The sequence below is a fragment of the Peromyscus maniculatus genome, chromosome 16 (assembly GCF_049852395.1).
Source record: "Peromyscus maniculatus bairdii isolate BWxNUB_F1_BW_parent chromosome 16, HU_Pman_BW_mat_3.1, whole genome shotgun sequence".
In the NCBI taxonomy this organism is placed as follows: Eukaryota; Metazoa; Chordata; class Mammalia; order Rodentia; family Cricetidae; genus Peromyscus; species Peromyscus maniculatus.
The window spans coordinates 31,556,100-31,581,020 of NC_134867.1; the positions used below are offsets into that span (position 1 = coordinate 31,556,100).

The 24,921-nt window shown below is 39.4% G+C and overlaps 1 protein-coding gene across 1 annotated transcript in view; it reads right to left on the reverse strand.

Moving 5' to 3' along the window:
• The window catches only part of Themis (thymocyte selection associated), a 194,951-nt gene that overhangs the window by 11,439 nt on the left and 158,591 nt on the right, over nt 1-24,921 (reverse strand). The window contains exon 5 of the mRNA XM_006991444.4: nt 5,511-5,663. Within this exon, the coding sequence (XP_006991506.2) occupies nt 5,532-5,663 (132 nt within the window). The 3' untranslated portion in view covers nt 5,511-5,531. The remainder of the gene's footprint in view (nt 1-5,510; nt 5,664-24,921) is intronic.

Sequence of the window (24,921 nt, forward strand, 5' to 3'; positions counted from 1 at the left end):
TTCCCATAGGGCATCATTTTTTTCACTCACAAAAGTGAGAATTAGATGTAAGCAACAACTCAAATGAATCTTCCTCAGATATGGGACTGTTTGGGGCCAACCACCTCAATGTCCTATCAGGAGGGGGCATTGCATCAAAATCTCTCAAAACTGACAGACATGAAGATTGCCTTCTGGGTTGATGAAGAAAGTGAAACTCGGCAACAGGAACTACCATGTACACAAGCTATTCATTTAGGTTTGGGCTGGGCTTAGACTAGAAAGCAAAGCACTCAGATTTTGCTTTCTGGCTTAGTACTCCTCTCACTGGTTCAACTAGTCTAATTTATAAAGGGCAAGTGATGGTAGATTTCCTCTAAACATTTGGGATAATACAAGGAACATACCTAAGAAATAAAAAGGAAAAAATTATATTAAAGATCATGAATCGAGAAAGTATAACATTTATTTAACAGGTAACATCTATGTATTCTGACAAAGATTTCAGCTCCCAGAAGGACACATAAGGAGGAAGGGGGAAATAGATCCCTGTACATCCAGGGAATTCACCAGAAGCAATCATAGTAATTAATGAGTAATGCACATAATAAGTCCCTTCTCCCAGGTAAATATTAATCCTCTTATCCTGAATGACTTTGCTTTGGGCCGGAAGAAGCCTCCTTATCCATAATCACAGCCAGTGGCAGGGACAGCTGATGCAATGACTGGTGGATGTAGGAAGGACAGATGACTGCCCCAACTCAGGGCACCTTCAAAGAGTCACGCCTATTCCCGAGCTCCCTGAGACATACCCTGAAGCCTTTTAGCAATTGTATGATTGTATCAGGACTCATCTTCTCCCTCTGCCCAAGTCTGTTTGGATTCCTCCACCTTGAGTATTTTTCCTGAGATCACTTCCCAATCAACTTGCATTGTGCAAATCAACCCAGGGATCTGGGTGTGGAAAAAAAAAAAAAAACCTGCTTAATGCAAACATTTCTGCTTAACACCTGTCAGCTACTTTAAATAGCTCTTGAGCTGATTGAACAGCCGGGCACAGCACTCTTGTTTACTCATCATTGCCAAGGAGGAAGAGGACAACACTGGGATCAGATCACCCAGGCAATGCCATGGTAGCAATGCTTTTTAGACTCAGGAACTAGTGACTTAGCCAAGGAGGGATTCCTCTCCCTTGTCCATAGCTACAAAAATCCCAAGATGGCACAATTCTCAAAGGAAAAAAAATGCAAACTAAGCTTCAATGCCCACAAAGAACCACAGCATCAAGACTTCTTAGAGGTACTGTTGGAAAAGAATGTTTTCTTAGAAATCAACTCATCGGGTCAGTCAGTAGCTTCTTGCAGCATTGACATAGTTGGAGTCTACTGTGTGTTAAGTTAACTTTCAGCCTATGGTGTGGCACTCTTATGGACCCAATTTGACAAACACAGAGAATTTAACAAATTGCTCATGGCACACTGTGAGCAAGTGGAGTAGCAAGTTTTTAAAATGAGCGGTCATCACTAAGATTGCAGAGGTCTGAACTTTACCCTCATACCACATACATATGGCACTTTCAGAGAGCTGTGCTCTTATTTATAGACAAAACATGCAGAGTTAATGATGATGTTGCTAAAAGATGATGTGAGAATCACCAAGCTATTAGAGTAAATTAAGGGCCCACAGAAGGTCATCTGTGGGGTCAGTGAAATGCCTTCAGCAGCGTCTTAGAGAAAAGAAATGGGGCTGGCAGTACTGTCCAGAGTCAGTTTTTCTGAATCTGACTATGGTGGATCCCATTGCTATTGCCTAGTTTCTGTTTGGTTACTTAGCAAAATCCCTCTAATTGTTTACAATGACTGACTAGCTCAATAATCTTCTATTTGTTATCATCAGATATATATATCAGTAAAGGCTCCATCTCATACCTCTGATGGACAAAGCTGGGTATTTTGGAGACACAAAATCAGAAAAGTAGCACCTCTGTTCTAATGATGACTTGTAATTTTTCATCTGAGATATGCTAAACAGTTCAACAGCTACCACTTTCACAAACAAAAGAAGCTAGGAATTCATTAACAAATATCTAGGAATTTGGGGGGGGGGATCACTGTGGTAGTTCATATTTATAGTTCTAGGACCGGAGTGGTGAGGCAGCCTGGGCTATATAGCAAGACCCTGTCTTAAAGAAAAAGGAGTTGGGAAAGCAGCTTAGAAAGGCTTTCATTTGCTCCTCTTGAACTCAAGAGGAGGCTACTGCATATTCAGAAAAAAAAATTCCACACCAAGCATAGTGAGTGTGAGTCAAATTCACCGGTTTATTTATTTTTTAATAAAGCTCTATATACTACATGAAATAAAACAAAGCTGGCAAAATTTTCTTTCTGCTCTACTTTGCTCTTTTATTTTTATGTATAGGACTGTCGGGCCATGATAGCTCATACTGAAGATTCCAACCTGATTGCCTTTGAAGATGGGAAAGCAAATAAAAATACTCTGCGGACACTCATAGTGGGTAATTTTCAAGTTGATACATGTTGAAATTAACCTACAAAGGGAAATTTCACTTTACTCTCTTGTAGGAAGCTAAGAAGTCTCACTAGTCTAGACCTATTATTTTAATCCGAGGCTCCTTTTGTCCTTAAAGCCATCCTTTATGGGCACTGAGTAAGATTGGGTGCTTCCCTGGTCTATGAAATACTCCGCATTATTCACTCAGGGCACAGCTGGGGCCGCCGCTGTACCATCCTAGAAATGCACACGCTGGGAAGATTAGATACCCAAGTTCCCTGTGATTGAAACAAAAAACTTTGATCTCAGGAATTGTGTTATCTGGTACTTTGTAGGATCCATAATCTTAAAGAAAAAATAGTTTCCAATGAATTAATAATGGCTTGAGTCTCAACCCGCTCCGGCAATTTTCACTGTAGTGGTTGGTTCTTTTATAGTCACACTTGATTAGTGTTTGAAATGTGGAGGAATTGCAATATGCATGGTTTTCAAAGCCCTTTACAGAATTTCATTTTATCACTCGGAGAGAGTCAATGAAAACGTAATAAGAAAAGCTCTATGGGATATTTTTATAGAAGTGTCAGAAGCTAGTAAGCTAACTACTTGAAAGAACTCAGATTGTACAGACAGGGTTAGGAGCGGAAGCACTTCAGAGACTCTAGATCTAGTATTTTGACTTTTATATGTCCTTGGAGAAAAAAAAAATCATATGCATTACAAAATCAAATGGGGGGGGGGACAAACCATATGCTTAAGAATAATTAATTTCATTTTTCCTACAAACCAAATGTGAAGTTTTGAAGATAAGTGTCACAGGAATTGAGCTGATTTGGTGTGTCTAAAATATTGCCAAAAAAGAGAAAAATCTTCATTTCTCTTGCAAAGGAATGCCAGATTCCCACCATATGGAAGTTAGTCTGGTAACTTAATTGATTCTGATCAGTCCCCTGCAAGTTCATTTGATCTTGTTTTGTCTTCAGTAGACATGGAAAATGCCACAGCACCTCCTCTACAAACTAAACCATCAGAATTCAAGTCCGCATTTGACTAGCTTGTTCTTTTTAATATTTTTATTAATTCTTTATGAATTTTATATTACATATTTTTTACCACATTCACCCACAATTCTTTCCCTTAATTCTTCACAGATCATCTCTACCTCCTTACTCACCCCAAACTGGTGTCCTCCTATTTTATCTGTTTTTAAATGTATTTGCCTAGTAATCCATTGACTCCAATCTGTGCTGCGCATACAGTCCTGGGTATGGAGTCACACACTGGAGTGTGCTGACCTGCCAGGAGCCACACCTGTAAAGAAAACTAACTCTTCCTCCTCCAGAAGTTATCATCTGTCCAAGGCTCGATGAACTTCTTCCCACTCCGCTAAAGTGATGATTAGCTTGGTCTTGTGCCAGCATGTACAGGCAACAACAACCACCGTGAGTTTATTTGCACAGTAATGCTGTCATGTCCAGAAGACAGTTTAGCTCTGATCCTCCCCAACCTCTGGGTCTTACCATCCTCATACTCCATCTCCCATGATGATCCCTGAGCTTCTTTCAGAGGGATACAAGATATAGATATCCTATTTGTGGCTAATCACTTATCAGTCACTTATTCTCTACACTTTGACTATGAGTTTCTGTGTTAATCATTATCCACCGAGTAAAGAAACTTCTCTGTGATAAGGTCTGAGGGCTGGTTAAAACTCAGTTATCATAACCTCTTTAAATCCATTAAAACTTTCTTATTCATCTAGCATAAATATAAAAATATTATGATTAGGGCCAGGGCCGAGTCAGAAAAATGTCTTCTGTGAGGCATGAGGACCTGAGTTTAGACTCCTGGCACCCACATAGAGAGGCAAGAACACTGACCCACGTGAGGAACTCCAGAGCTGGAGGAGGCAGAGACAGGAAGGTCCCTGGCTAGCCTGTCAGCCTGGCTGAATTGATGAGCTCCAGATTTAGTGAGAGACCCTGCCTCAAAAAATAAAGTGGGATACTGTCTTACAAGGACTCCAATTTGCAGTAAGGCTCCTTAAAGAAGGGAATGGCTCAGTTGCCTTTAGCCTACTGGCTATGGGTGGGTTAGGACTTTTGTTGGTCTTTTATGTGTCAAACACACAGATTGCAAGCCCAGTGCCACTTTGAGATCTTTGGCAGCAGTTAACTCTGCAGCTCACACAAAAATGAGCCTGAATGATAATGAGTATTCAGAGATGGGTAATGTCTGGAGGGTGCTCACCAACCTAAGACAGAGCACCTGTGTGGCCTGGGCATGTGTCTCCATGATGGGTAAGGTGACTTGCTGATGTCCCATGCAACCTAAGTCAGAAGCTCATTTTTTAGTAAAAGGGGGACCTGTAGGGCTCTGGCTCCCATTTTGGGTAACTGTTGCCTTGCTTGCTGACCTTGACCTTGATATCCTCCCTATGGTAATTCCCTGCTGGGTTCCACCCTCCTGAATGCTTAATGGAAGTTCCTTGTCTGTGTATCCTGCATAATGGGTGTTAACAGCTTAGATGCAAGATTGTAAAACATTGGTAGCAAACTTCTGCCCTCCGTGGTTCTCCCATTGTGCTGAAAGCCTGTATTTAAGACCTCTTCCCTCCTTCAATAAACGACACTCGGCATTAAAAAAAAATAAAGTGGAGAGCTTCAAAGATTTTTTTTAGTGGTTGAGTACTTGAGTGTTGCTCTCACAGAGGACTCAGGTTCTCTAAGTACCCACAGGGTAATTATTATCCTCTGCATTTCCAATCTCTCAAGATCTGACTTCCTCTTCTAGCCTTCCAGGGTACTGCATGCATGTGGTACACAGATATAAACACAGGCAAAACACGCATTCGAAAGCTGTGTCTCAAAAAAGAAAAGGTGAAGAGCCCCAAGGAAGATTCCCAACACTGACCTCTGACTTCTACACATATGCTCTGTATTCCAAACAATATGGAAGCAAGAACTTGTGCATTGTACCCTTGTCAGAGAGGGAGTTGAAACAGTAGTGTGCTTTGAACTGACCTGCAGTCACATTGGTGCTTGCTACTGCAGTGGCTCATGCTTGCTCTTCTGCCTCTCCACATCGGGCAAATCATTCCGAAAACCAACCGGTATTCTTGAGTGTGGGCCACCTTGATCGGGGTGAAGTTTCTTGGCTCTGTCTGCATGGTGACTCTGACATGGCAAGGACAAGTAAATTATTAGTCCCAAATAATTGCCTTCTAGAGATACATCAAGGGTAAACATTTATCATATAGCAAGTCCTTTCTGTGTGTCTGAAAAAGAACATTCTATATGCCAAAGCAAGCTATAAATCAGAAGTGTCTCGATGTATTTTAGTAATCTAAGTGTGGGAGTTCTGAGGTAGCCAAGTGACTAGAATAAAAAAGATCATTTAGCTTGGGGTTTTGTGGGACTTCTAGCAGTGGGAGTGGAGGCTGCTTCTGACTCTTGCCTGCCCTTAGAATCCATTTCCTCCTCCTGGGTTGCCTCAACCAGCCTTGATATGAGGGTATTTGCCTATTCTTATTACATCTTGTTATGCCGTGTTTGGTAGATATTGCTAGGGCTGCTCTTTTCTGAATGAAATGGAGGAAGAGTGGATATGGGGGAGAGGGAAGGTGGGAGGGGGTGGGAGGGGAGGCTGCAGTCAGGATAAATTGTATGAGAGAAGAATAAATAAAAGGGAAAAAAGTTGCTCTAGATAAGAAAATAATCTCCAGAAACTATTTTCCTTATGAAGTTTATAAAATACTTTACATTCAGAACATTCTTACCCAGCTGTTATCTTTATAGCCAGGCAATGCAGTACTCTGTCATAAATTACATAAGTACAGATCAATCCTGCATTAGCTTTACTCTTTTTTAAAATTTATTTTTATTTTAAAATTTTATGTGTATGAGTGTTTTGTGTATCACCTTCATGCCTGGTGCTGAAGAAAGCCAGAAGGTGGCATTGGATCTCTTGGAACTAGAGTTACAAATAGTTGTGAGATTTTATGTGGGTTCTGGGTTTCAAACCCAGGTTCTCTTGAAGAGTAACAAGTGCTCTTAACAACTAAGCCATCTTTCCAGCCCCATTTATCTCTATGCTTTATTTAGAAGAAATTTTAATATCTGCTCTAAATTTATACTCACTTCAATCAGAAGTTTGAAAATTTGACAAAGTCCTCTTGTGGTGGTAATCTAATTGTACTGAATTATTATTTTGATTGTATGTTAATAAATAAAGTTGTCTGGGGGTCAGAGCTATTAGAGCCATAGCAAGAGTGTGGTGGTGGTGGTGGTGGTGGTGGCACATGCCTTTAATCCCATAGATATCTGTGTGTTCAGGGTCAGAGCTATTAGAGCCATAGCAAGAGTGTGGTGGTGGTGGTGGTGGTGGTGGTGGCACACGCCTTTAATCCCATAAGATCTCTGTGTGTTCAGGGATATAGCCAGCATTGGAGACATATGCCTTTAAGACCTAGGGGGCTGTACATTCAGACAGTGACGAGGAAGTCATGTGTTTGGGTTTACAACCAATGAGAAGGCAGAACAACATACTATAAAAAAACGAACCGACAGGAAGTAGGTCTCTTTTCGCGAAGCTGGGACAGCAGGAGGAAGGGTGAGATTTTAGCTCTGAGCTCTGACCTCTCGGCTTTCTCTTTTACATTGTTTCTGTGTTTCTTATTTAATAAGACGGTTGGTTACATCTACATCCTCTGGCCAATTTGAGAATAATAATTCATCATAGTGAATTCAACATGATGAATTATTAAGGCACACATCAATGGTCTCCTGTAACTCACATAGGACATGTCATAATGTTTGACATTATACTGACACATTGCATAGTTCAAAAGATACTTCACTTATAATTCCACACTGAAGACCTAAGGGGGAAATTAAACTCCAGTCCTTTGTTTTATAATCAAATCCAGACTAGAAACTTACTAGTTTGAATGTGATTATAAAACATTAACAGATTTGTAGTTAAAATTAGCCAGACAGTTTGGGCCATTTACATTAGCAAATTTGGCACTGAGGATAAGACAATGAACTTGTCTCTAAAGACAATATAGATTATGTATAGAATTTAACACATTAAATCTTGGTTTTATAGAACAAAAGGCTTATCTATCTTGGGAAGTATATATAAAGAAATGAGAGTCCAGTATGAGGACCTGATTCATCCAGGTTAACAAAACAAATGGTGTGGCTATAACTCCTGGCCACCAGTTCAGTACTCTTGGTGTCATTCTGTAACTGATTTGTTCTGTCTGTTGTACAGAATAATGATCACACTAAAGGCTGCAAATCTGTTGCATCCTTTTTAATCAATGTCCATTGCATGTAATTTTACAATACCCTGTTGCTTTAACTTTTGACTTGCCCACACGGCTTCTTTTTGAACCACAGGCTATTGACACATCTGGAGGCTGAACAATCCACACTATTGTTTATTTGCTCAGGCCTGCATTTCCATGAAGTGATGGAAATATGTGCAGGATAGTGTGAGGGAAGCTGACCATGAGTTGCAGTTTAGTGAGGGTACCAAACTGCCTAAGCTGAGATAGGAGTCCATGATACTTTGTATACACCAGTTTAGACCAACAGAAACCAACTCAAGTTGGCTCAACCTTAGAGCTTCATGAACCGGTTAAATGTGATTTGAATTCGATGCCATGTTTTTTTTTTTTTTTTCAGGTAGTCATGTAATATTGTGTAGTGATGACTGTTTCATTCAACAAACATCTATCCCTGGTACTGGTGTGTGACCATGTAAATATATGACAGCCTCGGACAGTGACATACAATGTTTCAAAAGGTTTATAAGAGGATTAAAATAATGTGGTAAGTCATTTATAGACAATTCTCAAATCCCCTTCCCAAAATCAAAGGATGGCAACTTAGTAATACTACCAGAGAAAACTCAAAGGATCCTTTTAAATACTCATAGTACATGGGACTATTCACAGTCACATTGTTTACATTCGACTCACTCACAATCTGTTGTCAAGCCGGTATCAACACACAGTTTTTGAAATGATGAAGATTCAATATCTACATAGCCTCTTGATTTTTAATTACATGCTTTTGGAAAATATATGGATGTCAAGATAGATGTTAAATCATAGTTTCTCAGCAGTGAGAAATAAACTAGATTAAGGGGAAAAGGTAGCTTAATGACTTTTTTTTCATACCAAATTCAACTTATAACCTTAAAACACTGAGAGACCCCTGAGATGACAGTGATAAGGGACAAAGCCCTGTGTTTCTTGGTGCAAGCATTCATAGAAGTTGATATTTTAGAAACACGTTAGCATTTCATAAATTAAAGCTCCCTTCTACTGGAAGAACTTCCTAAGCAGGGCGTCCTCTGGTTGAGCCCTGTGGGGTTTTCTAAGGCTTTACTTCACTCTTAGCCAGGTCCTGTCCTCAGCACCTAACCTCAAAAGGGCAGCATGTCCCTAAAGTCACTGACCCGACCACATCCTCTCATCCCTTTCTACTGAGTTTCGGTGCCAGGAGTCTGGGTTGCCATATCATAAATTACCAACATTCTGCCGCAATAAAATTCCCACGGTGTCATTTCTTCATTGCCCACTTGCCTTCCATTAACCTTCAACTCTCTCATCTCTCTTTCCCCTCTCATGGCTCTCAAATCCTTCTACTCCGAATTTCCCCTTTACTCCATGGATGGCAAACTTCACTACATATTAAACTTTCTTTCAGAACACTGCTTCTACCTTCATACATTGACTAGAAGTGGCACTGGAGACCCCCTCACTCTGTCAATGATGAGAACTGCATTCCAGTTATCCTTGGCTTGATGGTCCACTTGCCCTGAGTTCTGGGCACTGCATCCTTACTTCCTGCTGTTTTTTTTTTATGCCCACCATATAGCTGTATACTATGTCTCTTCTTGTTGCTATCATTTGTCTGCGAATTTGTCATTACCATGAATCCTGGATTGATGTTGTCCCATCCAGTCTTAGTGTGGACATAATTCTGGGTGACATCCACATCTAGAAGAACACCTCATTCAGCATCTCAACTGTATCCCCTCATTACACTCAAACTTTTATCTACAAAGACAGCCATTCATTTTATCCATCAAATATGTATTTCAAATCTTGTGCTTTTAAACACACTAATTATTGAAATTATTGAAGACACATAATTATATAGTATCCTATATATCTCTGATTCAAACTGTACTGGCCTACTACCTATAGAATTTATAAGTGAAAATTATGATCTTATTAGAGAAACTGAGAATCGAGAACTGAGTGTGAACACAGCACCTTGGGCATGAGAAAATTGCCTGAAAGCTGACATAAACAGGGGGTCACTGTTTGGCACTACTTGGGCATCGAACCTTCAAACTGAGGTGGGGGTCCAGAGGAAACTGATACAATAAAAATGTGTGCAAAAATGGATGAATTGACACAGATTTGGAATGCATAGAATTTGGAATTGACAGACAGGTCATGCATGAGGCCTTTGTTACAACTCTATAGTTACATAATCAAAAATAATTTGTTCTGTGGGATTTCCAGTGAACCAGCCATAAAGTCCTGTAAAGGACCATTACATCACTTCTGATGCTATTCTTCTTATGTTTTAGAGACTTATTTTTAGTTTTAATTGTGTGTATGTAGGCAGGTTGTAGGTCCATGCAAAAATCTTTTTAGGGGCCAGAAGGGAGTACCCTGCATTAGACATTTTACTTTGTAAAAGAGCAATTCTCTCCAACCTGATTTGTTTTTAAAGAAATCAGCTTCTCAGCTTTCATAAACAACTGCTCGGTCCCAACATCTAAACTATTTCTCTTCAGAAAATAAATTTTAAGTGGTAACTCGGAGGAAATGTCCAGGGATATTCGGGGATTTCTTGGCTAGCTTTCTTCCCATGGTTTCTCAACCTTGGTTCTCTGATAGAGTATAACAACCTTCCTGAGAAATCCTAGGACTTAGCACAGTGACACTAACTAATTCTGGGACTGGGCATTACAACGCTCCAAAACCAACCACAAGAGAGTGAGCTCACAGTTCATGTCCTGATGTCCACGGAGTTTTCGAGAAGTAAATGTAGGCCTCGGTGCAAACTTTCTTCATTCTCTGTATGTGAGGGCTTCTTTTTGTTTGAGTAGTGATAAATAATTTAATGATCAGAGATATTATTAATTTAAACAAACTAGTAAGAATGTGGAAGTCCTGAAAGTAATTTTTCTTCTTTGTCCTGTGCCTTTATTTGTGCTTTCTCTTTGGTCATGTGGCCTCAGCACAATAAATAATTTAGATCACCAAATGGATTAAAAAAGCAAGAAATTTCTCATTATGCATTTTAAGACTCTAATTTAATTTGATTTTCCTAGGGGAAGTACTTAAGCAAGAAAGAACACAAACTGTGAAAACGAATCTAAATCTGACCATTCCTACTGTCCTCGATTCCAGACAATATTCTAAGGTTTCACACAGTTATCCACACAGAGTCACAGGACCTTTTTTCTGCCCAGAGTATATCCTTTCTCATATCCGTGGAGGAGGGGTACATTTGCTTCTACTGATTTTAAAAACAACCTTTCAGCTCTTTGCTGCCTTATATTGTTACAGAAAGTCTGCTCAGGTCCACACGTGACAGGCCTTGCTCCATGGGCACACCAGAAGCTGATTTCCTCCTTTCCCTATAGCCTCAGTTTACAGCTTCCCCAGGTGGACTCTGTGCCGCTATCAGTCACCCCCGGGGCTCCTCACTTGGACCGCACCAGCTGGGTTCTGATGCATACCTAGTTAGGAACAGCAGCAGCAGCCGTGGCTGCATCGATCTTGACACTGAGTTCTTCTTGGGCCCAGGGTTTGCTGGATAGACAGTACAGATCGTCTGTTTGGTCAGGCATGAACAAGGCTTCTATCTATCCACTCCTTTCTCTTGGATCAAAGAATCAACAGTCGATCTTTAGAAAATGAAGATATAGGGACCTACTTACCGGTATTGCCCTGATAAGAGATAACAGCTCAAATTCCAGCCCACCAAACACCACCTCTTCCTCTCACACTGACTACCACCATATTCAAGCAAAGCTGTCTCTATTGAAGCTGTGATTAGAAAACCTTATCATGGATCATATATTAAATATCTTACCACACTCTCTTGGATAAAACCTTTCAACTTGCTATTAGACTGTTTTAAATCCTCACTTTCAGAGATATATCTCAAGAGTATATTATAGATCTGACCACCTCGATTCATTCCTCCTTGCTTCTCTAAAGTCCTGTGAAATTAGCTGAGGATGGTATAAGTATTAGAAGCACTGCTTAACCAAAATATTTTTTTTTTTTTGCTGAAAAAGGAGAATAGAATGGATAGCTAATTTATGCAATTTTTATTCTGAGGAGATGAACTAGAAGTCCTGCAGTTTTCAAAGATGTTTGTCCTGTCGCACCACATATTAGAAAAGCTTGCAAAAGAATTTGCTGTTTTCTGGCTAATGTGTTAAGCACCTATCCTGCAGATGCCAAGGTCGACTTACTTAAGATGTTGATGTCCCGAACACTGCAATAGCTCTTGGTGCACAGGCAAATCTTTTTCCTTCTTCCTTGTTTTGCTATCCTGCAAATCTTACAGTAATTACTTTGCATGGTTATGGTCCACAAGTTTCATAGTTTCTGTGTTAATGGAAAAAAATCATAACTCTCAGGTTCTGGGAGGGTAATTGGTGGCTAAAGGGTAGGCAAATCATTTTATTTAGAAATCAAGAAACAGAAACTACAATGGTATGAAAAAAACGATGTGACACAGTTTTGGTGAAATTCGTTTTGAATTAGGGCACGTATGATGAGTGTTTAAACAGGGTCCAGAGGAGCCGTCCTTGCTGCAGATGTCAGATGAGACCTGCGGTGTGCCATACAGGAGGTCTGTAATCAGTAAAATTATTTTGAATTTGTTCTTTAAAAATTACACTTTAAATCAGTTCCATTTTTCTGAGGACTAAAACACACGCTTTCACAGGAACCTTTAAAAAGTAGAGAACATGACAACTTGATTTAAAACAGTGTCACTTAGTCGTTTGAGCTAGGAACAGTTCTGAAGAGTATGATTCATCCCACTCAAGCATCCACATTATAGAAATGTTAAGTGGCATCCTTGTACCAAAATGTTGCCAAAACCCAAAAGCTTGCCTGTCTGTGAGTAAGTGGCCAACCCAGGGTAAAGTCTTTGCAAGCTTCTGTCTGTCACCTCAGACTGACTCAGTCATGACAACATCCTAACACATGCTGCTCTTCTAACTGCTTTGTGCTCACGGTGATTGTGATTGTCTTCATTGTTTGTGTGACAGGGTCTCACATATCCCAGTCTGGTCTTGAATTCACTATAGAACCATAGGTGACCTTGAACTCCCTGTCCTCCTGACTCTATCTTGCAGGTGGTTAGATCAATCACGGATGTGCACCACAACGCTTGGCTCCTGTAGTCCTGTGGACCAGCCTGGGGCTCGCTATGGGCTAGGCAAGAACTCTACCAGCTGAGCAACATCTCCACCCCACAAACAGATTCTTGATACTATCTATAAATGTTTTAAAGCGAAATTTATTTCTAATGGACGGGAAAACACAAAAGTTGTCTATAGTGACAGAATAACATGTGATGTTCCATACATGTTGTATATTGTGACTTGTTTAAAGGGTTGCCAGGCACCTGTATGAAACACCTTCTCCAAATCATGGTTGAATCCCAGGCATAACCTTTCTTCTCCAGGCCACCCCTGCACTGTGTCCCTGACATCCTCTTCCACTCTTGACTGTCCCTTCCTGACTTTCTCCCAATACAATCTGAAAGGACCCTGCATTAGTATCTCTGTTCGACTATTTTTCTTGTTCATTTTTAACTTCTTGTATCTATGAAATGCAGTCTTTATTGCCTTCTAGACTCTCCCAAGCCTTAAAATCTCAACTCTATCACTCTCTTCTGCTCTTGTGAACACTGTACTTGCCCCTCCATCGTCCATTCTTATCTGCCTTCTCCTGGCCTCACTTCTCCTTCCAGACTCCCTTTGAAGCCACATGCCAACAGCTGAATTGTGGTGGTTACAGGACCCTCAGTTCCCACTCATCCATTATTTGCCAGCCCCCTAAATTTTTCTCTCACCAACCCCCAATGTTCTGCAATTTACTGCTTGTCTCTGATGTAAATTCATGTTCCCGTTGACAACTCAGTTATCTCAGGATCTGTTTTATGTCAGGTCCTTTCCTCTTATCAGACATGTGATCTCTGCAGTCCAGAAATCCTCCAACTTATGAAGCTCTCTAACCACTTAATCAACTGTGACGGGGCTAGCTGAAATCAATTCCACCTTATTCTCCATCTCTTATCTTCTCTACTGTTGTGTAGATCTGTCTTCTGGCCAGTCATGGCCTCTTGAACTGTCAGCAGCTCTGATACCAAAAGGAGTTCTGCCCCAAAATGAGCCTGGTATCTTTCTGTCATGGGAGGTGTGGGGTGGGGGGCTCTCAAGGCTGGTCCCTTCCTCAAGATTTATAATTGTTCATGGTGACTACGAGAGAGGGGGTTCCCGAGACCTCTACCCTCCCCAGCAATATACAGACAGTTAACTCTTGCTGGAGAAATAGATCTTTTTCGTTCAGTCCTGCAGCAGCCCATAAATCACTCTTGTTCCTGCAAACAATCCCTCGCTCCCTTTCATGTAAGTAACCCTAAGAAGACTCATAACTTCACCCAGCTAACATGAGGAGAATTGTTTTCTATTTCTATCCTGGGTGCTTTGTCTGGGGTGAGAGGACATTTTGTTGATTTCTCAGAGAAAGGACACCCAACTACTGGCTTACAAAGTGCTCTGTTTCCTTTTTTTTAGTGAGTGCCTCCTCCCAGCAATGTGGTCCCTTTCCCTTCCTCCCTCACCCTGACTTCCCAAATCAATGACTCTTCTTACAGGTTCTGTATCCACTGACTCTCCTTCTCCCCATTGGCCTGGTCCCGACTTCAGTAACAGCACTCTATTCTTGCTGTGTCTGTCCGTCTTCCCCACTCTCCTGGGTCTGCAGAGTGATCATCTGTTTCCTACTAGCTGGCTACCTTCACCAGCAACTTTCCACATCACACAGGGTTTTTGAAGACCTCGTGGTTCCTCCTCTCCCTTCAGCAGGACATGGCCCTGCTAAGCACCTCATCAATTCCGAAAATCCTTTGCCCTCAGCCTGCCATCACATTGTTCTCTTCTATTTCCTGAACCCTTGTGCACTAACCTCTTCTGTGTGTATTTTGTTGTTCTTCTGTTTTTCTTTTCTAATAACTTCTAAATCATTCATCTGTGCAGCACTGAGTCTATATTCTTTGTTTTGTTGTTTTGTTTTTGTTTGTTTGTTTTGTTTTGTTTTTCTGAGACAGGGTTTCTTTGTGTGACAATCCTGCCTGTCCTGGAACTCCCTTTGCAGACCAGGTTGGTCTTGAACTCACAGAGATCCACCTGCTTCTGCCTCTTCCTCTCAAGTGTTGATATAAAAGTCATGAGCCGCCATGCCTGGCAGTTTGATTCTATGTTCTCTGCAAGGAAAGTTTTGAATATAAAGCACCCATATTTGTGCATTAAGTTGTATTTACATTCTCCAGAAACAAATATGTAGTGTATGTGTTTGCTCTACCGATAGCCCACATACATTTTTTTAAAATTCAGTTGAAACTTTGAAAGAAAAACATTAAAATAAAAGCATTCCAAGTAAAAGGTTTATTTTACTTAGTGATATGTTTAGAATACAATAGATTGTCATAAACTTTAAAGTCTAAATTTAGTACTTTATAGTATATAAATTCAACTATTTGCTTGTAGTTCAGATTGTACGCTGAGAAAGAATGACTCTCCCTAATAGAAATGAGTCCTGTACAAAATGAGATCCATGTACAAAAATACATGGATCTGAACAAAAAAACGTGTTTCATTGGTTGTTTCCCTGTGGGCTGGGAATCTGGATTCAGTTCCTCATGTTCACACGGCCAGCACCTGGCTGGCTCCATCACCTCCTCAAGCCTGTTTTCACATTTTAAATGTTTGAAATAGGACAGGTGTTAAAGATTACCCCCTATTTTCAGCAATGAAGGAACACAAAATCAGAACTATGTCAAGCAACCTGTCTTCAAAATGATTCCTGCAGGACCATTCTTTTATGACAGTAATTTGTTAGTCTTTTCCATCAGTGGCTAACTTGAGTATGTACGTATGTGTTCTCACTATTTGCAGACACTTAGTATAGATTAGGCCAACTTGTGAAATGTGTTTGAGCACTAGGAGAATGCATCTTTAATTTTAAATTGAATGTTTGGCCATCATGACAACCAGCAAATCTTTAAAAGGTGCAGATGAATACTAGAGACAGTCCCCCTATTTAAGTGATCCTGCTATATTGTATAGCTTTGTTCTGTAAATTAATAATATTCAAAACACCATGCAGAAAGAACTTTAGAAATTCCTGGCTACAATTTCTTTGCCTTAGTAACTTGTCTATAATGAAGCTGTAAATGTATTCCAAAAGTAGACTCATTTTTATCCATCTTTTAGTATAATTTTAAAAATTTTCTAGACAGTGGTTGTATTTATTCAGTTCACCCAGAAAGCAATGTTTTCCCTAAAGAAGTCATCAGGGACAGAATAATGGCATAATGCATAAAAATACTTCTTCATATGTTTCATTATTGAAACACAATCTAGCCATATAGAAAACAGATTTGTCAGTGAATAACCTGGATTTTCATGCTGCTATGTAGATAGCCTCCCTTGATGAGTTACATTTTCATACAAATAATAATGGCTTACATTTATTTTGAGCTTACTAAGTATTAAATGCCATTTTAGGCTTGTTACAAGTATTTGCATAGTGAGATCTTCAGCATTTTGTAAACACCTATCAAGGACATTTTTTAAAAAACAAATGGTCTTAACTTGTCACTACAGTGTTTATTTTTAGGAATCACTAGTGTGCCCAATAATATATAACATTTTTAACTTGAATTTTCAAAGTCAGAAGAGTTAATATTATTTTTCTGAATTTTAAATGTAACAAAACATTGGACTGACAACAATTTTAAACAATAGAAAATTACAATTATCTTCATATTGCTATTGCTTAGTTTCAAAATATATCATTAATTACAATAACCTATTTTTTTCCTCAAAGGATAATATCAAGTAACACGGAATAAAATATGGTGAAGTTCATTGTCACATAAGAGTGTCTGAAAGCTTCATTTCATTCTTCTTTATAACTTCAAATTTTGGCTGAAATCTTGATGAACACAATAAGTTCATGTTTTTTCCTCTTGATATAACTGATAGGAAAATGTCTGAAGTGTGGGTAAAATGCTAATTTTACCTTTTCTTTCTTTCTTTTTTAAAAAAAGATTTATTTTACTTATAAGTATAGTTTATCAATGTATCGACTGTGGCATATAATACTTTCAATGAATTAATAAGAGAAACATACCTCAATACAAATTCATCCATAGAACTACCACCTCAGGAAATAGAATACTAAGGCCCTGGTATTTCCCTCCTGCTTCAATGCAATTGCATTTCAATCTCTTCTCCAAAGCCAACCATCATCCTCACCTGGTTTATTTTCATTACTGTTTAGTGCTCCATGCACTTTGAATCACACGATATGTTCTATTTTCTGGTTGTTGTTTTTTTTCTTTATATATATAAAACAAAGGATATTCCATGAAAGAATATACCAAATATGAACTAAAGAGTGTTTGGGTTGACTCTAACTTTTAGATATTATAAAAGATAGTCTATAAATAGTTATAAATATTTAATACTTCTTTGCTTCTTCTTTTATTTTTATTTTTTTACACATACTGTTAGGTGAACATACATACAGATTTCTGTAAAGATGCATAATGGTAAATTTAATTATCAACTTAGAGTATCAATAAGACACATGTTTGAATTTCTGTGAGGGATTTTCCAGAGAAGATTGGGTGGGTACCCACTGTGAATGTGGGTGGCATCATCCCATGGCTTGGACTCCCAGACAGAACTAAAGTAGCTGAGCACCAGCTGTCTCCTTTCTCTGTTTCCTGATGTGCCATGATATGAGCAAACAGCCTCCCACGGCCATTCCTTCCCCATGACGGATTTTATCCACTCAGACCAAAAAAATAAAATAAAGTGCCCTCCCTTAGGGTTGCTTTCTGATCGTTATTTTTCATGTCAGTGAGCGAAGTAACAAATACAAGCATGCTTTCAATGGGTGCATATACATGCAGCTTGGTAGACCCTGCAAAATATTTTCTTAGAAAAATACATCGAGGAGGGTGTGAAATTCTATTTCCTTCATTTTGAGAGTTGTAGCAGTCTGTTCAGAACTCCTAGAGATTCTGAAGTTCCTCGTGGTTTTAATTTGTATTTCCCAGGTGACTGTAGAGATTAAATAGATTTATGTGGGTAGCTGCAAGTACTTACTCTGAATGCCTAGAGCATTGCTGACTTTTTAGTACTGGGACTTTTTAATACCTGAGCAAACAACTCATGGATAGGAATGGTTGATTTGCTCATGGTTTCTGAGGTTTCAGTCTGTTGTGGAAGGGAGGGTGTCACAGACTGAAACAGTTCACATGGTGTCAAACAAAATGTAGCAAGAGAGAGAATTTCTATTCTCACTGGTGTAGCAGGAATCTCAAAGAGTCTTATTAATAAAATCAAACCTGAGGCCAGTTATTGGAGTGAACACTGGAAGATCAGAGAGACAGAACAAGCCACAGCTAACGTCACCTGGCCAACTTCTCAGCTGATCTTGTTTCCTCAGACTGGAAGCCTCTGTGTCCTCATATCCGAATGGCTCTCAGCTGAACTGTGCTGTTAGAAGCCTGAAAGCTTAACCAACCAAATGCTTAACTAGGCCAAATGCTTAAGCTGAGAAGTTGGCCAGGTGACGTTGCTTGTTCTGTCTCTCTGATCTTCCAGTGTTCACTCCAATAACTGGCCTCAGGTTTGATTTTATTAAGACACTGGTTTTCTAATTTCCCTTTTTTTAGTTTTTTGGTTTTTTTTTCAAGACAGGGTTTCTCTGTGTAGTTTTGGTGCCTGTCCTGGATCTTGCTTTGTAGACCAGGCTGGCCTCAAACTCACAGAGATCTGCCTGGCTCTGGCTCTGCCTCCAGAGTGCTGGGATTAAAGGTGTGCGCCACCACCACCCAGCCTAATTTCCCATTTTTATGCTGTCCTGGCCCATAGTCAATAAAATGTCATCACTGCTACTGAAGGGAGGTCATTCTCTCCTGTTATTCTTCTCTGAAAACATCTGTGCTCACTTCCTAGACTGTTTAAATACACTGAGAGTGACAATACAAACTAAATATTACACCTATTTGTACAATAAGTAGCTGAGCATCTTGCCTGCTTTATTCTATCACATTGTCCATGTAATTGTTACTAGCTAATATAAATTATATATAGATATATAGATATATATATAGATATTGAAAATTTTCTGAGGAACCACCATACTGATATCCAGAGTGGCTGTACAAGTTTGCACTCCCACCAGCAGTGGAGGAGTGTTCCCCTTGTTCCACATCCTCTCCAACATAAGCTGTGATCAGTGTTTTTAATCTTAGACATTGTGACAGGTGTAGGATGGTATCTCAGAGTCATTTTGATTTGCATTTCCCTGATGGCTAGGGATGTTGAACTCTTCTTTAAATGTCTTTCTGAAATTTGAGATTCTGTTGAGAATTCTCTGTTTAGATCTACACTCCATTTTTTAATTGGATTATTTGGTATTTTAATGTTTAGTTTCTTGAGTTCTTTATATATTGTGGAGATCAGCCCTCTGTTAGATGGGGGTTGGTAAAGATCTTTTTTCATTCTGTAGGCTGTGGTTTTGTCTTCTTTACCATGTCCTTTGCCTTACAGAAGCTTCTCAGTTTCAGGAAGTCCCATTTATTAATTGTTGTTATTTGTCAAACCTAGAGCTAGGGAAATCACCAGGAACCCACAAGGATGTTCCCAGCTAAGACTCTTAGCAATGGCGGAGATGGTGTCTGAACTAGCCTTTCTCTGTACTCAGATTACCCCAATTGTCATCATAGAACCTACATGCAGTGACTGATGGAAGCAGATGCAGAGACCCACATCCAAGCACTTGGCCAAGATCCTGGAGTTCAGTTGAAGAGAGAGAGAGGAGAGCAAGAGAGATCAAGATCATGATGGGAAAAACCACAGAGACAGCTGACTCAAGCTAGTGGGAGCTCATGGACTCTGAACTGAGAGCTAGGAAGCCTGCATGGGACCAAACTAGGCCCTCTGAATGTGGGTGACAGTCGTGTGGCTTGATCTATTTGTAGGGTCCCTGGCAATGGGACCAGGAGCTATCCTGGGTACATGAACTGGCTTTTTAGAGTTCATTTGTTATGGTGAGATGCCTTACTCAGCCTTGATGTAGCAGGGGTGGGGGTGGGCTTAGTCCTGCCCCAACTTGGTATGTCATCCTGTGCTGACTGCCCAAGGGAGGCCTTACCCCCTAGGTGGAGTGAATGAGGGGTGTGATGGGGGACATGGGGGGATGGGAGAAGGGGAGGGAAGGGGAACAGTGTAAAATGAAAAAAAAATACTTGTTCATTTTATCTAGCTTAATTTCATTTAAACCAGAAAATATAATCTTTACTTCATTAGATTCATTGAGTCAATAATAGAATGTGATTCCCTGAAGTCAAGAGGATGTCATTTTATGTCCTGGCTTGAGAGACCCCGGTTATCTGGAAACCAAACCAAAACCTAGTAACCAGAACTCTGCTATAACTTTGAAATAATGATCAATAGCTGCTAACTTAAAAAAAAGAAAGGAAGCAAGACATTTTTACAACCCCCTCGGAAATGCACAAGACAAAGGATACTTTGTGAAGACGCTTGCTCAGAAGCAGGTCTTTGAATACACGCTATCTCAGTATGTGATATCTGACCTGGGGTAGCAAGGAAGGAAGCAGACAGACTAAGAAGTGAAGTGAAGGAATTGAGAATGCTTGGCAAACAATAAAAGGTCCTAAAAAAAAAAAAACCACCAGTTAATCCAAGTTTCTCCATGAGTCACTGTGTGACTGCCATTCTGAATCATGTTCACTTGCAGCCACAGGAATACAACCAACAAAATCCACACTGTGGGCTGCTCTACAGAAAACATCCTCTTTCCTTCAACATACTGAGGGAAAAAAATAGAAGGAAATACACATCTGAAATGACATAAAATTAGGTGCCAGTAAGATGGCTTAGTGTGGAAAGCCTCCCACTACCAAACTCACACACCTGGGTTTGATTCCAGGAACTCACATGATGGAGAGGACCAACTCCCACAAACTGCCCTTCTACCTCCCCATGTACACAGTGACACATGGGATCCACCCCACCCCCCCACACCCCCGAAAATAAAGATTTAAAATGATAAGACATAAATATATGCCAGTCAATTGCAATATATGAATATTATTTAGAGCTTGACTGAAACTATAAGAAACATTTTGTGAGACAGCTAGGCAAATTTATGTCTTTACCCGATTCATGATGACTTTGATAAGGAATTACTCCTAATGTTTCAAGTGTGGTATTGAATTGTTTGTTTTAAATATCTCTATCTCTTAGAGTTAGCCCTAAAAGAAGAATTCACAGATGTAGCTAAATGAAATGATGTCTGATTTATTTCTTATACACTCCAGTTACAGTAAAGAATAAGGGATACAAATGGGACAAAGTTGGCTTTCAGCTGATTGTTGGTGAAGTCAGGGGAGAGTATGTGAAGGTTCATCATGCTTTTGGATTGTTCTTGTATTTTTTTCCATTTTAAGTAAAAACTGTCTGTCTATCTATCTATCTATCTATCTATCTATCTATCTATCTATCTATCATATATATATATACATATAGATAGATATATAGTTTTTCCTAAGACATGCGATCAAGACAATAATACACTTATATACAATGTATATACAATGAATAAAAACATCTACTGGATTTCAGAAAATTTTGTTTCTTCACTATTTTTTTTAAACCATCACAAGTTCACTCCCTGTCAACTTGATATCTTTGATATAATAGCATGCCATCACGATCTCACAAAGGCTCATGTTTTTCTCATATCCAAAACACATTCAGTCCAACTTCATAAGTCCCTATTGTCTTTAACAGCCCCAATATTGGCAAAAGTCTCTTCTGAGACTCAAGATGAAAATCTTAACTATGGGCCTCCATAAAATAAAAATATAAGTGTCATGCTAAGATAGGATAAACATTCCCATTCCGAAATGGAAGAATGGAGGGATATAAGAGAAGACTGGACCAAAGCAAGAAACATTTAAAAGATATTTCAAGACAGCACGTGTTTCAGAAAATCCCAGTTCCAACAGATGAGACTCTACTGCAAGACCAAAGAAAAGGTGCCAGACCAAGAACTGTCCAAGCACATCCTGGACAAAAGAAGTAAGACTGCAAATTGTCTATTTCAAATCAAGAAGTTGTTTACATGCTAAGCTAAGCAGAGGTGGGCAGTGGATAATCAATCAAGTATGTATACCTTCTCAAAAATGATTAGCATGTTCAGCATTAGGAAGACATAAGCCCAGGAGACAGTGGCTGGAACAAAATGCTCAGCTGACCCTCTTAAGGACTTTGTTATACAGGGTGGGATGTGTGCCAGGGTCATTGAAAGGCAAAATAACATAACCAAGGTGGCTATAGTTCTACCAAGTTAGACCCATACAACATGCTATGGAATTTGTTCAAAAGTGTGTATATCTTGAGAGAAAATGTCAGTCAATATTGTTTGTAGTAACTTTGTCTTCTTTTTGTTTAAACTTCAAATTGGATCTGAAGGGAGCAGTGCCTCTCAGTGAAAAGAAATCTGTGGCCAGCAGGTGATACAAATACATGGTGTGTGTTTTTCTTCAATACTGACTGTTCATTAGATGAAATTTTCCAAATACAGATAGCACAAGAATTCTTTTATATTCTCAGCACACTGAGGCCGTCCCATTTTATCAGTCTCAAATGTCATGTTTCTAAATGAATTTTCTGCCTTCCTTTTACTCGCTCATTCAAAACAACCATGTCTGTTCTTCTCCAGCTGTGCGTGATGCGTTTAGCGCTTCAAGCCTTTGAATAAAGGGGAGACAGAGTTTTCAGAATTCACATTTGCAGATCTGGAGAGGCTTTTGGAAGAACAAGCCCACCATGTGATCAAGGGGTTCCAGGCTGGAATGACAAAAACAGATCATTCACCATGGTGACCGAGAGCCTCTGGATGCCCTGAATGACAACTGCAAGGGCAGTTCATCCAAATCACAGGTGTCAGTGGGTGCAAACACTCTTCACTGGAGCACCCTGCATTGTTTGCTTTGGGATTTGGAATACTAGTGTTAGTTTATTTAATGAAAGGTCAACAGCTCTCCCAAGGAATGCTGGAGGAATCAGCTACCATGAGTGCCCCCTGAAGACCTTCAGCTACTAAACTTCAAAGACGCCATTAAACTACTGTATTTCTCATTAAGGAAATCAGTACTCCAGTGGAGGGGTTTGACAATGCAGCCCCCACGTCTGAAAGGCTGAACTGATGACTTTGAACTGAGGGTTCTGGATGAACAGCCCATGCAGAGGCTGTCTCGGAGCTCTCCTTATTTGCATCAATGCAGATCCTCCATCAGTCATCCCGAAACTCCTTCCAAGAAATGTCATCAACCGAGAAAGATGAACTCAGGAACATGAACGAAAGGATGAGGTTGACACCACCTCCAGACACACTATCACTTATTCTTCTGAGGGAACAAACATCTCTTTGAGACATATTTTATTATCTGAGGGACCTTTTAACTTGCATAATAGGTCACCCTTTACCTACCACATGCTTCCTCATGAAGTACCAGTTTCTGTATTCCAGAATGCTTTATAAGCTTCAAGTGTCTGAGCTTTCTTAGGTTATCATATTTTGTGGATCCCAGCACATAAATATGTTAATTAACTAAGATTTTTCTTCTATTAATTTGTTTTATATCAATTCAGGTTTTTTTCTTTGACAAAACTGGAAGGATAGAAGGAAGCTGTTTTCCCCTCACATATTCACCAGTCAGATAGATGTAGACTCCCCGGAAAGACTTTTGGGGTACAGTAACATAGATGAGGTTGTATATAGTAGGCAGGCTCACCATCCATAAAAACACTTCGGAGTTCTTAATAAAGGGAATAATGAGGGAAGAGTGTTTGGATCCCCTGCCTTCATATCTATATATGAGATTCCCTTTAGTTACAAGAAAGCATGCTATTTCTCTATTGGTATGAGCAAATAACACATATTTAAAGTCATGTATTGAAAGTTAATTTTATTGTAATTTGCATACTAAATTGAAAGATAAATTACTCAAAGAACAAGGTGATTGTAAAGCATGCGTGTACTCTATTTGAAACTGCAAAATATGTTTCTACCCACTCCTATATTCACTCTGAAGATAAGGGCATTGAATAAGGCTGAGGACAAAATTAATAATAAGGGGTGTTTATGAGCTAGGAAGTTATTGATATGGGTTAAAAAGACCAAGATCTAACCCCAGGATTGTATAGGACTTTAAGTGCATTGAAAGTGCACAATCCATAGTTCTCATCAGCCCAGCAGATAGAGGAGATAAAAGAGTCAAAAGCTGACAAGTAAAAAACAAATATAAAAGGACTAAACAGCATTCCCAACTATAACACAAATAAGCACATAGGTTGAAAACCTATCATTTGCAGACCTGTGCCCATGTTATTTTTATTTTTTGCCATTTTATGACTTCTATATCCTTTATCTCCTAAGGTGATGTGAGTTGACTTGAGTTCTCCTTTGCCACTTTTTTATTTTTGGTAACAAGAGGGCTTATCTTAGTTTTTGAAATCTGGGAAATGATGGCCAAGGAAAAACTAAATGAACAAAAAAAAATAATAAAAGGAAAATATTTAGATCTTCATCAGCATCCTTTTCTTATTGCTACCAGAAGAAGTTAAAACAATAGAACAAAATAAGTAACGTGTTCAATAGTAATTATTTGTTGTTAATTAAAATATTCATTTCTAGTGCCTAACTAGAAGCGAGGCCATTACTAACTAATGTTCATGATGCTGGAAGGTACTTTTCATGGTACTAGAGGAGAAAGGTTATCACAAATTTCACCAATCTACAAATTCTGTGATATACAAGATATACTGGTATAGTAGTGGCACAAATATTATAACCAACCACTTTTTTAAAAAGTGTATTTAAGGCACACTTCATGAGAAGGAACCCATACCTGACACTGGTAAAGCAACCAAGAACCTGAAATTCAATAGGTCATGGGCCTACGGCAAGACCTAATGTTCTTATTCTGCCAAAGGAACATAAAATGACTCCTAATGACATATGGAATACTCATAAAA